This window comes from Lolium rigidum, chromosome 3 (assembly GCF_022539505.1).
Source record: "Lolium rigidum isolate FL_2022 chromosome 3, APGP_CSIRO_Lrig_0.1, whole genome shotgun sequence".
Taxonomy (NCBI): Eukaryota; Viridiplantae; Streptophyta; class Magnoliopsida; order Poales; family Poaceae; genus Lolium; species Lolium rigidum.
Window position 1 is genome coordinate 260,081,654 of NC_061510.1, and position 14,806 is coordinate 260,096,459.

The following is a 14,806-nucleotide window of genomic DNA, read 5'->3' on the forward strand; positions in this document are numbered from 1 at the left end:
TCCGGCGTGCCGGTTTGTTTCCGGTATATGCCGAATGGCTTACCAGTACATCATTTCGGCGAACCGGAATGATTCCGGCAAGCCAAAATGGTTCCAGCGTGGGAGCCGCCGGTGCCGGTTTCCTCGCTAGTTTCACTTTTTGGTTCTGGCGTGGAAACCGGCGCTGCCGAAATTTTCCCGCACACAGACTGGCTGCTCGGTTTGCCCCAAACGGTCACATTTTGAGGGGCTATAAAAGGGGCTTCTTTCCCAAAGGTTTCCTAGGGTTCTTGAGCATGTTTTAACCACCATTGTTGAACCACTTGAGTTGGCTTCCTCTCCCTTCCCTCCTATGATTTTTTCATATTCTTGGGGGATCTGAAAGAGGAGATCTAGATCTACAACCTCCTCTAATCCATTCCTCCGCCAAGTGAGGGGAACTCTTGGGATCTAGATCTTGTAGTCATTTGTTGATTTCCTCCATTGTTTTTCCTCTCTAATTTAATCCTAGCATTTGTTGCTTTGATGAGATTTGAGTGTGAAGGATTTGAACACCTTTGGTGTTCTTGCTTTGCATCATTGCATAGTGTTGAGCTCTCCACCACGATTAGTTCAAGTGAGAGACCGTGAGCTTGTTACTCTTGGAGGGTGACCTCCTAGTTGGCTTGATTGATGTCCTAGTGACCTCTTAGTGGAAGGTTGTGAAGGGACTCGGGCTTCTCCTTCGTGAAGCTTGTGAAGTGGTTGTGGATCTTGCCATCTCCGGAATGGAGGAGAACCTAGCCATAAGAAAAGGGCTATTCCTTCGCGGGATAGGCTCGGAGAAGAAGGTGAGCCTTCGTGGCGTTGGGGAATCCTTCATGGGATTCCCACCTCTTCAAATGCGACGTACTTTCTTGCAAAAGAAGGGAACACAGGAATACATCTTCGTCTCCGTGTACCTCAGTTATTTCTATATCCAAGCTTACTTTCCTTTGTGATAGCCATCGAGATTGAAGTATTTATCATATCTTGATATCACTTGTTGTTCATATATATACTGTGCCTATCTTGCTTAGCTCTAGTTGTTGTTATTGCACTTAGTTGAGCTTAGCATATTTAGGGTTTGTGCTTGTAAAATAAACGCTAGTTTAATTCCGCATTGTTACAAGCCAAATCCGTAAGAGTTTTTAAAACGCCTATTCACCCCCCTCTAGGCGACATCTCGTCCTTTCACACCTCGATGCCAAGGTAGGCGCGAGCATGCTCCGACCAGGGGCGACGTGGGCGAGAACTGTACAGGGCGGCGCGGGCAAGCTCCGCTAGGGGAGCTCCCGCCAGGGGCCGCATGAGCGAGCTTCCCTAGAGGCGGCGCGGTTGAGCCCGGCAAAGTGCGGCGCGGGCGAGCTCTGCCACGACCTTTCCAGACGAGCTCCGACGAGCCGTCCCAGGCGAGCTCCGGTAAGGGGCGGCGCAAGCGAGCCCGGCCAAGTGCGGAGTGGGCGAGCTACAACCTCATTTGAGTGCCGCTGCAGCCTGTTGCTGGAGACCTGCATCTGCCATCAGTGGAGAAAGAAAAGGGGAGAAAGGGTAGCACGCTGGAGTTTGGGGTCAGCGGTAAGATGAATCACCTCCTACAACGCTGCCGCCATGCTCGCACTCACGCTGAATCACCTCACCATGCGCCGACGAGAAAAACCATGCCGTGAGGAGCCGTTCTGCCCCACACGCCGTCATTCTTCCATGCATGCTGCCACTATTCCTATCCTCGTCGCTCCACGGCCTGTTGCGACGGGATGACATCGATGAGGCACCGGGAAAGCAGGGGCCAGATTGCGCGGGACGGCAGACAACCTTGTGCGGTGGTGGGACCGAAGCATGGCACGGGGATGCGGCAGCCCGAGCGGAGCTGTGGGCGAAGCTGCGACAACACATACATGAGCTGGCTCGCGGCCGGCCGAAGCTCACTGGCCATACTGCGGTGGACCAAGCGGAGAATGTGTGTCGTCGGCGTGCTGAAAAGGCGGCGGTGGCTCAACATCTAGCGGCGATTTACACAGAAATAACCCTTTTGTGAAACTATAGCACAGACTGACCTCTCGGGCAAACTATTTCACCCATCTAACCCTTTTGTGTGGCGCCCCTCCCATGGGCGCCACACATGCCCAAGTGGCGCCCATGCTGCTGGCGCCACACACCCATCCGACGTGGCGCCTTCGACGCTGAGGTGTGCTACCCATCCGACGTGGCAGGATGTGTGGCGCCGCTCTCGCCGGCGCCACACTTTGAAAGTGTGGCGCCCGTGGCATCGGCGCCACACATCCACTTATGTGTGGCTGCGCGAGCCCACCCCAGCCCGACCCAGCCATTTCCTCTCTCTGTTTCTTCTTCCTCTCAACAAGGCGCCCGGTTCTCTCTCTTCCCCCCTCAAATCCCTACTCAAATCTCTTGGATTTCGTCAGATCTGCTTGTGGAGATTGATCCCAACCCGTTCCTTGAGGTAATCTCCTCCGTTCCCCCTCTTTTCATCCATTGATTTTGTGTATTTGGTTGAATCTACATGTGAAACCCTAGATGTGGATTTGGTTGATTTGAGGGTGGAGATGGATTTGGTTGGATGTTAGGGTTGTTGAAGTAGGAGAAATGGTAGTGTGCTAGTTTGTATGGGTAGATTATGTTGATTATGGTAACTAATGAACACATGTGTGTATGTGTTGTTACCATTATGCTAGGGGGATGGAAAGAATTGTTCATGTTCATCATGTGGACAAGGATGCTTTCTTGAAGGGAAACATAGAGCCGGACCCGGAAGAGGTTGACTTGGTGTTTGACCTTAGCCCTAGCTTTGCGGAGGTGGTAGCACAAGTGAGGGTTGAGTTGAATTTGAATGAGCCAAATGATGGTGTTGAGCTAGAGGGAAGACATAATGTGGGGTTTGGAATGCACACCCGTTGGAAGACAATGCGTATCAACTCCGAGCAACGTTGGTCCGTTTACAAGGAGACGGTGGCCGGGTCACAAGACAAGGCTTTGGAGTTGTTTGCAACCAAGACGGTTGATGCTCGTATCGAGCTTGACCTTAACCGGCCCTCCTCCCCCGTTCGAGAGAGGAGTCCACCACCCATGAGCCAAGAAGAAGCCACCCAATCTCCCATTGTCCAATCTCCCATTGCCCAACAACCTCCGTTGGAGAATGAGTATGACGAGTATGACGATGGTTTGGAATGGAAGGTTGTGAAACGTGGAAGAAGAAAGACAAAGAGGTATCACGGAGATATGGATAGATGGGGTCATTCGGGAAACAAGTTATTCCAAGAGGCTCGCGAGCCAACTAATTGTGGATCATGCAATAGTAAGGGCCACAATAAAAGGAAGTGTACATCCGGCAAAAAATCAAAGGGCAATGATGCTACCACAAGTCAAGCATCAAGTAGCCAACAAGCTTCAAATCAACCTCCAAGCCAACAAACCCCAAGCCAACAAACCCCAAGCCAACAAAGACCAAGCCAACAAACCCCAAGCCAACAAACCCCAAGCCAACAAAGACCAAGCCAACAAGCCCCACGGCAACAAGCTCCAAGGCAACAAGCCCCACGGCAACAAGCTCCAAGGCAACAAGCCCCACGGCAACAAGCTACAACGCAACAAGCTCCAACGCAACAAGCTCCAAGGCAACAAGCCCCAAGGCATCAACCACAATGGCGACAAGCTCCAAGGCAACCAAGGATTCATGTAGGGCTTAGTAGAGGTCGGCATGGTGGCCGTCGGGGTACTAGTATGCTAGGATACCTAGCGGGCCCTTATCCGTATGTGTCTCCAAGTTACTAATTGCATTGTACTATATATTTTCCTATTCCGTGACTAACTTTGGTTTTCTCAATTTTGTTTTCAGGTATGGCAACTCAACCCAACAAGGGGAAGGGGGCGTGGGAGGGCAATGAGAAGGAGGAGTCGGTTTGGGAGGAGGCTTTGAGGACGGTGCGGAAGAGGGAGAAGGAAGAACTTGAGAGGAAGAGACAGGAGGAGATAGCTAAGAAGAAGGCGGAAGATGACCGTATGCAAAGGGAGTATCAAGAATACCTATGGCGCGAGAAGAAGAGGAACGACAAGCTCAAGGCCGAACGGGACCGTCTATGGAGGGAAAATTCTAGAAGAACTGACAACTTGCTCAAATAGCGAGGGAGAGGGCCAATAGGATGCACCTAGAGGAGGTGGCTAAGGAGGCTGAGCGCATCAAGGAGGAAAGAGCTCAAGCGGAAGCTTCAAATACGGAGGAGCGCCACCATTTCTTCGACTCTGTGGTTCAGTTGGCTCGGGACATAAGGGAGAAGGAAGAATTGTGTCGTACATATTCTGTGCAATGTTGTATTCAAAACTGTTGGAATATGGTAGGATTTTTCATGGTTTTAACACAAGTCAATATGTGGCGCCCTTCCCACTGGCGCCACACTGCACTGTGTGGCGCCCATGACATCGGCGCCACACATGTCAACTTATATCAACTTTTAGGTCGAAAACATCCAGGGGCTCCGGACGATTAGTCCTTAGCCGTTTTTGCGAGCCTCTTTGTGTGGCGCCCGTGCCGTCGGCGCCACATGCTGAGGTGTGGCGCCCATGGCGTCGGCGCCACACAAACAGGGTCGCCAAAACGGCTAAGTCCCTAGAAAAATGTCTTACATTATGTTTTGTGAAAACATAAGTGGATGTGTGGCGCCCTTGCCACGGGCGCCACATAGTGAGGTGTGGCGTCCATGGAATCGGCGCCACACAAACAGGGTCGCCAAAACGGCTAAGTCCCTGGAAAAATGTCTTACAGTATGTTTTGTGCAAACATAAGTGGATGTGTGGCGCCGATGCCATGGGCGCCACACTTTCAAAGTGTGGCTCCGGCGAGAGCGGCGCCACACATCCTGCCACGTCGGATGGGTAGCACACCTCATCGTCGACGGTGCCACGTCGGATGGGTGTGTGGCGCCAGCAGCACGGGCGCCACTTGGGCATGTGTGGCGCCCATGGGAGGGGCGCCACACAAAAGGGTTAGATGGATGAAATAGTTTGGCCTAGAGATCAGTCTGTGCTATAGTTTCACAAAAGGATTATTTCTGTGTAAATCGCCACATCTAGCAAGGGGAAGGGAACCTTATCTCTTAGGCTGTTTTGCATTTTAGTCCAACTTCTTTTATTAGTCGAAACATTCACTTGTCAACGGAACGAGGCTAATCTATGGGGTCCATGCAGTGCCACATCAGCAAATACAGAGTTGTACCGTAACCCAGTTATCTAGATGAGCATTACGTCGTATTTAGTGACCGTATGTGCCGTTCTCCTAAGGTCGATGACGGTATTGATTTGGGTGTCCATGTTCCGTACTAGCCATGCAATTCACTCTACTTTTAAATTTGGATATAAGAAATGGCACGCACACATATACATACATTCTCTATGTGCGATTTTTTACGAATGTACGGATTTTTGGCTCGCGCAGTAAATTAGGTTCCGTGGAATGCAGGTTCTGCTGCGTATTTTCGCACGGTCCACTGTCAATCTATCTCCTAGCTTGCACTCCTCTTTCCATCCAGAGCCACTCTTGCATCTTGCCGTCTTCATTTTTTTTTTGAACAAACTACCATCTTCGTCGCTGCTGCGGCGGTGGACTAGGTTTGTAAGCAGTCCGCGCCCATCATCCACCTCGCGGCCGGCCGGAATAGTTTGCCTTCTTCCACCTTCCTCGTTTGCTCTGCCTTTGCCGTACCAATCCCGTTCGCTGCCCTGCCCCTCCGGAGGGGATTCAGCACAAGTCTAGTTCCCATCCCATCTTGTATCTCTTCTTCGGTAGGTTTCCCCCCTCTTACTTTTGTTCCGCATCTGTAGAAATTGGTCGCGGAATACATCTGATGATCTGTGCCTGGTTGTGTTTTGGTGACAGAAAGCGATATTTATGGAGCTGAGTCCAATTAGTGCTTCGCTGGGTGCCATGGGCTCCCTTCCAGGGAAGCTCAGTGAGCTTCTGGCGACCCGACACTGGGCTCTGCGGGGTGTTGTGATGGATAAGATCGAGCAACTGACAAATGATCTTCACACCCTGCACAACTTCCTGGTGAAGCTCTCAAATGCGCAGGACCCTCCTATGACTGCGAGGTACTGGATGAAGAACGTGCGCGAGTTGACTTATGACATGGTGGACTGCGTCGACCAATTTGTCCACGCTGATGCCCGAGCTAAGATCCGTAGAGCTACTCGCCGTAAGGTTATTACTCGGTTAAAGATTAACCGACTTCCAGAGAGGTGGAAGTGGCGCCCATGGATCACCAACAAGATCTCAGAATTCAGGACTCGTGCGCAGGAGGCAACTCAGCGATATTGGAGGTATAGGTTTGATGATTGCGCCTGCAATCCTGGATACTCACGTATTGGCCAGGATCTTCCAAATATTGTGCCAGATCCTGATGATCTAGTTGGCATAGAAGGCCCAATGAATCAGCTTGAGCGGTGGTTGACCAGTGGAGAAGAGCAGCTCAAGGTGGTGTCGATTGTTGGCGTTGCAGGAATCGGCAAGACCACTCTTGCCCAAAAATTGTGGGGTAAGCTCCACGGACAATTCGAGTGCCGGGCATTTGTGCGGACAGCCCAAAAGCCCGATATGAGGGGGGTCATCAGGAGCATACTCTCACAAGTTCGCCGGCACCAACCGCCTGACCCTGGCGAGACGCACCACTTGATCCGGGATCTCAGGGAATATCTACAAGATAAGAGGTAAGAGTCCCTATATCCATTTCATTTACTAGTAAATTCGCTCCACCTATTCAGCATAAGTTGTCTAATAGTTGCCGTTTTTAGATCTATTATCCTGTGAATCACTGATTTATACTATGAGTTTTTCGAGAAAATCTGCTTACAACACTTCAATTTTCAATGATGTGAGAGGTAGTGAATGTGGCAGTGTTGGATCTAGCTTGCCACTGAAGTGTGGGCAAAATTTGATGTATACTTCCATTGGTCAGCTTTTGCCCGCGCTAACTCTTTGTTTATCCTCACTAACTGATAATATTGGAAAGGGTTCAAGAGCATAGCCCGCGTAGCCGCCGAACATGCCGGGCTGTAGCTCTGCCACTGTGCAACCAGTTGTACAGCAGGCATCTCGATGTCTTTTTGACATAGTGTTGCTGCAGAGGCCGGGTGTCATTTGTATCGCCTTGATGGTTTAACGAAGTACCCATTATCGAAAAAATGTGGATCCAGTAGTACAGCCAAATGAGGAGACGATAGATGCAGTGAAGCTTACATATATTGTGAAATGGACAAACCATAGAGTCGTCATGTGAAGATAGTACTCCCTCCATTCTTGAAAAAATATCATTTTCAAGTATGTGTAGTCAAACCTCTAATAATTCGAGTACTAATGTACTACACTCTAATATACTCAAGTACTTTCATAGTTTTTTTTTTCAGGTTGTTAACTTTTTTACTGACATATAAATATAACTAGAACACTAGTTATCAAATGTATAAACTGATCATACTGGTATATCCAAATCATCAGTTCAGAAAGAACCAAGCGAGTTTCTGTTTATGGCACTAATATCTTCAATTCAATATTTGTGACAGAAATTAACGATAAAATATGTGAAAAGTGAAGCAAAGAATCCACCCACTAAGGCTCTCCTTTTTACATTTATTAGAGAAGGAAAAAGAAATAGAGAGAAGAGTCAGCATCCAGGAATATTGCTGCCACCACTTGCTATTGGCTTCTTGGTTGTTTGCGATCATGTATAGAAAATGTCTTCATGCTTATTGTACTTTCCAAGGGGGCCATGAAGAGTATCTATTCATATAAGAATAACACTCTATGAAGCAGGTGTTTCAACATTATATAAAAAACAGAAGTGGTCTTTCTGACCAATCATGGTGTGCGCTATGCCAGAATTTTTAGAATTCACGTGTACCAAAGAAACTAATGCTGTAGAAAAAGTTATTCTCATTTTTAACAACAGGCTCCCTCATGGTAGATGCAAAGTCTTTTGTAAGCAGGATTTTTTGTTTCATGTTTCCCATAGGCTTAAGCCTCATTTGCAACATACTATTAGATCTTGGTGTACCTCTCTACTGAGAGCTAGGCCCTTTGTGACCTTTTTGTGAATATGCTGTAAATATTTCTTTTTGTATATGAAAATATTTTAACCATAGGGCCCCACGGTACTTTGGTTAAAAAGAAACTTATTGTCATTTTTCCTTTTGATATTGTCATTTGGTGTTTGGGTAATAAGCAGATGTTTGTTTAAAATATTTGTCAGGTACTTTGTTATAATTGATGACTTGTGGGCTACATCAGTATGGGATGTTTTTAGTCGTGCTTTTCCAGAGGGTAATTGTTGCAGCAGAGTAATAATTACAACAGAAATTATGGAAGTAGCTTTGGCGTGCTGTGGTTATTGCCCTGATCATATTTTTAAGATGGAATCTCTTAGTGAAGATGATTCAGAGAAATTATTACTCCAAAGAATTCTTATCTCAAGAAACCAACAGTTAGATAATGTTTCAACTCAGATTAAGAGAAATTGTGGCGGCTTGCCACTAGCAATCATCTTTGTAGCCAGTCTTTTAGTGCGCCAACCTGAGAAACTAGAGCAATTGGGCTGTATGCAGGATTCCTTTGGAGCAAATCATACCATGGAAGGGTTTATGAGACAAATACTGAACATTAGCTTTAATAGTCTTCCACATTATCTAAAGACATGCCTGCTTCATCTTAGTACATATCCAGATGGCTTCCTATTCTTGAAAGGTGATTTGGAGAAGCAATGGGTTGGTGAGGGTTTTATATGTGCAAAAGAAGGGGAAGACATGGAGGAAGTTGCTGGGAGGTATTTTGATGAGCTTGTCCATACGGGCCTTATCCAAGCTATGGATATCAACTGTAATTATGAGGTGTTGTCTTATTCAATGCATCACATGGTACTTGATCTCATTTCATACAAGTCCATTGAAGAGAACTTCATCACTGTACTGGATTATTCTCAAACGGCAATACCACTTCCTGATAAAGTTCGCCGATTGTCGCTCCAGTTTGGAAGTGCAACATATGCAACTGCACCAGCAAGTACCAGATTATCACAAGTTCGATCACTCTTCTTTTCTGGCTTGTTTAACTGTGTGCCTTCATTCATGGGGTTTAAGCTTCTTCGAGTTCTTGTCCTTCATTTGTGGGGTGATATTGGAAACACAAGTTTCAACCTTGAAGGAATCTGCGAATTGTTTTGGTTGAGATATTTGCAGGTCACATGTAATGTCCCTGTAAAGCTTCCGGATCAGATTGAACCAATGAAACACTTAGAAACACTGGACATAAATGCAGGAGTATGTGCTGTTCCGCTGGACATTGTTCGACTTTTGAACTTGTTGCATCTCCGTCTTCGAAGTGGGACAAATCTACCCGATAGGGTCGGGTGCATGAGATCTCTACGTACACTCATGTATTTTGACCTTGGTAATAGCTCTGAAGACAGTATATGGGGCCTTGGGGAGCTAACAAACCTGAGGGATCTTCATCTCACCTATTCTTCGTCTCCATCTAGTGAACATTTGAAGAAAAACCTGATAGCTCTGGCCACTTCACTTGGGAAACTTTATAACCTCAAGTCTTGCATGTTGGCTTCTTGTTCTTCTGGCACGGTTGTTCTCTTTGATGGCTTGAGCAGCATGCACTCTACACCCGTCTTTCTCGAGAGACTTGAGTTACCACCGATTTGCTTCTTTTCCAGATTTCCCAAGTGGATCGGACAGCTCCACAAGCTCTGCATTTTGAAAGTTTCTGTTAGAGAACTGATGATGAATGATATTGATAGCCTTACAGGATTACATTCCCTCAAGGTTCTCTCATTGTCTGTCCAGACAGCTCCTGAGCAAAGGATCATCTTCAACGATGGGGCTTTCCCAGTTCTCAAGTATTTCAAGTTCAGGTGTAGTGTACTTTATATGTCTTTCATGGCAGGTGCCATGCCCAATCTTCGGAGGCTCAAGCTACGTTTCAACACATGTATTGGGGAGAAGTACAGCAATATGCTTTCTGGAATTGAGCACCTTCTAAATCTTCAGGACATCGCTGGACGAATTTGGGCCACAACCAAATCTGATAGGTTGACTTCTGAATCGGCATTCAAGGACGCAATTAGCAAGCATCCAAAGTGTCCTCGATGTAATGTAAAATGGGTGGATTCAGTTGAGGAAGAATATCATCCTTCAGAGAAACATTATTGTAGGCAAGAAAAAGGTTTATCAGTTGAAAAACATGGGGTTCTAGAGAAAGCTGAAGATACAAACAAACACACTGATATCAGGTATGGATATTTCTTATTCTAGCAGTAATTCTCCCCAATATCACTTTTTTCATTCATTTCTTTTCCACCAATATTACCCAAAAGATGATGGGCGCGGAACTTTGTTATTCTAGCAGTAATTCTTTGCAAGATCGCTGTTTTTCATTTATTTTTTATTTTCCTCCAATTTTACCATTATCCTCTGAGGGAAAAATTATTACTCAAAAGACCAAGTGCTATAATGAATCTATATTGGAAATTTCCCTGCATGATAAAATATTATACACAGAAGTTGGGCCAAACTAAAGCTTACAATATTATATTATCAGTTTTCTCTTATCATCTCATAATGTCTTTAATCAACATTTAATATGTTATCCTCAGGTTGTCTCAAAATTCTGACCTGCCATCTACTGTTGCTTCACGTTGCCTGGAGTCAGGTAGTTCTGTTCTTTCCTGCCCCATTTACTTATACGCTCCATTCAGGTCTTCCACAAACATTTACCACCTTGTGTATTTGGATAGCTTTGCAAAATCTCCAACCAGTGATATCTTCTGGGCAGAAAGTAAATGGGATGAATTTTTCTTTTTTTGTTTCTTGCATTTGCAAGGTCGACACACTCACACACACGCATCATCTCACATTCGCATCGCATGGTTGTGGACCTGTACTGATCAAATTATCATTTCATAGTATCACAGATTATTTAAAAAGTACATTATATGAACTAAAAATACATGCTCTCGATTCTGCTGAATCTCTTGTGACTAGAAAAAACATCTGAAGCTAGCAAACATCATGTCCTGGAGAGCATGCTGCGTGATGAAAGCACTGAGCCGAAAAGTCTCGAGTTATCACTGCTGAAAGACATCACAAATGATTTTTCTGACGATCGAGAGATTGGTAGAAGCGAGTTTGGAGTGGTTTATAAGGTATACCTTCATCTTACTCAAGCAATCTTAGCCATACTTAACTAAAAAAAAAAAAGAATGCTCATGCTCATCCTAACATGGAAATTTAAGCAGGGAAAGCTTCAAAATGGGAGTACTGTTGTTGTGAAGAGGCTTGCAGTTGCAGCTGATGATAAACTATTTCTGGATTATGTTCACTGGCTAATGAGTGTTAAGCATAACAACATAGTACGGTTTCTAGGGTACTGTGCTAACACAAACGAGAATGTCACAAAGGAAGGAGGCAAAAGCGTTTCTGCAATGGTGCGAGAGAGCTTGCTCTGTTTTGAGTATATTTGTAATGGAAATCTTCAGATGCATCTTACTGGTATGTATGGTGATGGGATCCAGGTTATTCCTTTCTTTATTTTTCGTTATCTTAAATTACAATCACTTGGTCTAAATATCTTCATTCTATGGCACGCCTCAACTGGCTAATATGGCAAACTAGACATATTTATTTGAAAGAATTGTTGAATTTGATAGTTCCTGATGCTCTATGTTAACTCCTACAGATGAATCTTCTGGGTTAGACTGGCACACACGTTATCGAATAATTAAAGAAATATGCCAGGGTTTGCATTATCTTCATGATAACTGCATTGCTCATTTAGACCTCAAACCAGGCAACATACTACTTGATGAAAAAATGGTACCAAAATTAGTTTATTGTGGTTATTCAAGATTATTGAGTGAAGAGGTAAGTCGAGGTGGCCTTAGAAACGTTGGTGGATCGCTGTAAGCAAAGTCTATGTTGAGAACTCTTTTGTTTTGTCAAAGATTAATACGTCTGGAATTTATTTGTGCCTGATACCAATTCTTACGCAGGGCTTACATGGGTACGCCGGAATACTTGGATGGTGGAGCAATCACATACAAGTCTGACATATACAGTTTGGGGGTTATTATTATGCAGATAGTGACTGGGCGGGATAAAAAGGACTGCTCAAACACAGTGGGTGTAAGACTAATTTTGTCCAACAGCTTGCATACAAGGGCACCATGTTTTAAGTGATAATGTTACTAGCACACTTTGATATACCATGCTTGATAGCTCTGATCCATAATAAGTGTTGTTATTTTGGTTCAGATTTGAACTAAAACCACGACACTTATTGTGGATCAGAGGGAGTAGCATATTTGGTACGCTTGAATTTAACGCAGAGTTTCAAATGGTAATGAAGAGGAGAAAAATATGACAATGAAATATAATGTTCATGGCACTTCTTATTGTGCTTTGTTGAATGTGAACTAAAACAATGTTTCTTATTTCACCTTTCTTTTAATATTTGAATCGAATATGTGGTCTACTATAACTCATGTGATCCTGATATTTAATTCTCTGTTTCGCAAATTGATAGGTAATTGAGAATTGGAGAAGTAGGTTGATACTGGATATATCACCGGGAGACACATCACTGGATGCATGTTACCAGCAAGTAAAAAAATGCGTTGAGATAGGGATGAGCTGCATGGACCATGACCCAGGGAACAGATCCAGTACACAGCATATCATCAATAGGTTTGAGAAAACTGACGTTACTATACAGTCAGTCAGAAGCAACATAAATAGTTCATATCTACGCCATGAGGTATGATCATTGGTAGCATTTATATTTGCTCTACCGAATTTTATTTCAACTGAGAAGCTGTTTCAATAGTATTAAAATTTTATTGATTGCTTACATGCAGATGCGTATTCGTTCTAAAGCAACATTCCAACCCACGGTTGTAGAATCAAAAGCTTCACGGGCACCTACACCCATCAACACCACATCTCATCGGCCAAAACAAAACGCCTCCGCCGACGGCCGACACCGGCCACCCCTCTTTACACGCCCTGTTTCATCTTCCATGGCGACCATGCCGGCGAAGGTCTACCATGGCTCGTTATCCCTCCACTATGCCCACTATGCCCACTCCCCGTTCTCCTCAATTGACCGCTCGCTGCTGTCTCAGAGCTGGGAGGCCGACATTGAGGATTTCCAGTGGCACGTGGCCGTCAGGCTCGCGGAGCTGAGGGACCGGGAGGGGTTTCTCTCCTTTGCATGGATCGGCCGTCTCCTCGAGGCGTTCCTGCAGTGCCAGGAGGAGTTTCGGGTGATGGTGGCCCAGGCGCGGCGCAGCGGCGGTTGGGGAAGGCAGGCGGAGATGCTGGTGGCTGCGCACCACCAGCGCGCGGTGAATGCGCTCGACGTGTGCAACGCCGCACGCTACGGTTTCGTTCGGGTGCAGTGCTGGGGGCGCCTGGCCAACATCGCGGCGTCCGCTCTGCTCGCGCCGGGAGAGATCCAGGAGGGTCAGCTCCGCCGCGCGTTCAAGGCGCTGTTTGATCTGTCGGCCCTCCTTGTTGAGGACCCTGCCGCCCCCTGGAGTGGGAGCGGCGTCGCTTCCTTTCTCTCCTCCCATCGCAACAGCTCCTTCAGCTTCCGCACCCCTGCATCCTCATCTCGCGCCTCGTCGTCCTCCGTCTCCTCGTCATCCTCCTCCTCACACTTTAGCCCGTTCCCGTGGAGCGTATCCCGCACGTGGTCGGCTGCACGGCAGCTGCAGGCCATCGGGTCTGGCCTGGCTGCACCAGGTGCGCACGACGAGGGTCTTGCCGCGCCGGCGTACGCGATGGGATGTATGCTCCACCTCACCTCGTGGGCGCTCATCGCGGCTGTCCCGTGCCCGGACCGCGGCACAGTGCTACAGGCGAACTTCCTCCCTCCCTTACCGCCGGCCTTGGCATTTCCGTGGGCGCTGCCGCTCCTCACGCTCCAGGACCGCCTCACCGAGGAGGGAAAGCGCAAGGACAGGCGCAATTCTTGCGGCCTCCTCAAGGAAATCCACGCACTTGAGAAGTGCGTGCAGAGGCTCGCTGAGGCAATCGACGCAGCGGCAATCCCGCTCTCCTGGGAGAGCAAGGCCGAGGTGCGGGAGGCTGCTGCCGAGCTCGCCGCCGTGTGCACCACCATGAAGGATGGGCTCGAGCCGCTGGGAAGGCAGGTCCGGGAGGTCTTCCACCGCATTGCCCGCAGCCGCACGGAGTGCTTCGACTCGCGCATGCCCAACACCTATTGAAGCATCAAGAATCCACATACATTTTTTTACGGAAGAATGCACATATACATTTTAATCGCGGAATGTGGCGGTCATAGGTAGCTTCCCGTCTCGTGGTTTTTGCTCAAAGTATAAAAATGTGTACCCTTCTGTAAAGGAAGGGGAAAGAGAAGGAACTATCTTTGTCTAAAGATGATTCCTTCTTCTCATGTTTTGAATTTTGATGCTGCATTTCTCGTGTATCATCAAATTTTGTTAGTTGTGTGCGGCTAATTCTTGAGTCACTTTGTGTTTGGAAGATCTGTGAGATCGCTTTGGAAATGTGTCCTTCAACTCTAGAATGCTAGCAAGAGATGAGATATGGGGAGAAATATTGCAGTGATATGAAAATTGTGCTGTTCTTGAATCTTACCCCCAATCTTTCATGGTTTGTGTTATTTGGAACTTATCCACTTTGTGCATTAGCTCAGTGCATTGTTCTCGGAGCTCTTTGTCCAGAGAAATGCTCGAATGCCGCATTCCATGTTTTTAAGCAACAA

At 46.7% G+C, this 14,806-nt stretch overlaps 2 protein-coding genes across 2 annotated transcripts; both read left to right on the forward strand.

The window, feature by feature from the left end:
• The first annotated feature begins 5,556 nt into the window (after positions 1-5,556).
• LOC124696430 (disease resistance protein RGA5-like) lies at positions 5,557-11,755 on the forward strand. The gene is made up of 8 exons (XM_047229162.1): positions 5,557-5,790; positions 5,885-6,711; positions 8,250-10,292; positions 10,656-10,711; positions 11,044-11,204; positions 11,298-11,425; positions 11,538-11,550; positions 11,738-11,755. Exons 2-8 carry the CDS (start codon positions 5,897-5,899, stop codon positions 11,753-11,755), a joined length of 3,234 nt encoding a protein of 1,077 aa, XP_047085118.1. The 5' UTR covers positions 5,557-5,790; positions 5,885-5,896.
• Positions 11,756-13,085: 1,330 nt separating this feature from the next.
• LOC124696431 (protein ROH1-like) lies at positions 13,086-14,288 on the forward strand. The gene has a single exon (XM_047229163.1). It carries the CDS (start codon positions 13,086-13,088, stop codon positions 14,286-14,288), a length of 1,203 nt encoding a protein of 400 aa, XP_047085119.1.
• The last annotated feature ends 518 nt before the right edge of the window (positions 14,289-14,806 follow it).

What these genes read in the sequence shown, in the direction of transcription:
- LOC124696430 (XM_047229162.1), top strand. Translation starts at nt 5,897, where the DNA reads ATGGAGCTGAGTCCAATTAGTGCTTCGCTGGGTGCCATGGGCTCCCTT. An exon ending in GAATATCTACAAGATAAGAG is followed by an intron (nt 6,712 to 8,249) that starts GTAAGAGTCCCT and finishes AATATTTGTCAG; the next exon opens with GTACTTTGTTATAATTGATG. An exon ending in AGTTTGGAGTGGTTTATAAG is followed by an intron (nt 11,205 to 11,297) that starts GTATACCTTCAT and finishes AAATTTAAGCAG; the next exon opens with GGAAAGCTTCAAAATGGGAG.
- LOC124696431 (XM_047229163.1), top strand. Translation starts at nt 13,086, where the DNA reads ATGCCGGCGAAGGTCTACCATGGCTCGTTATCCCTCCACTATGCCCAC.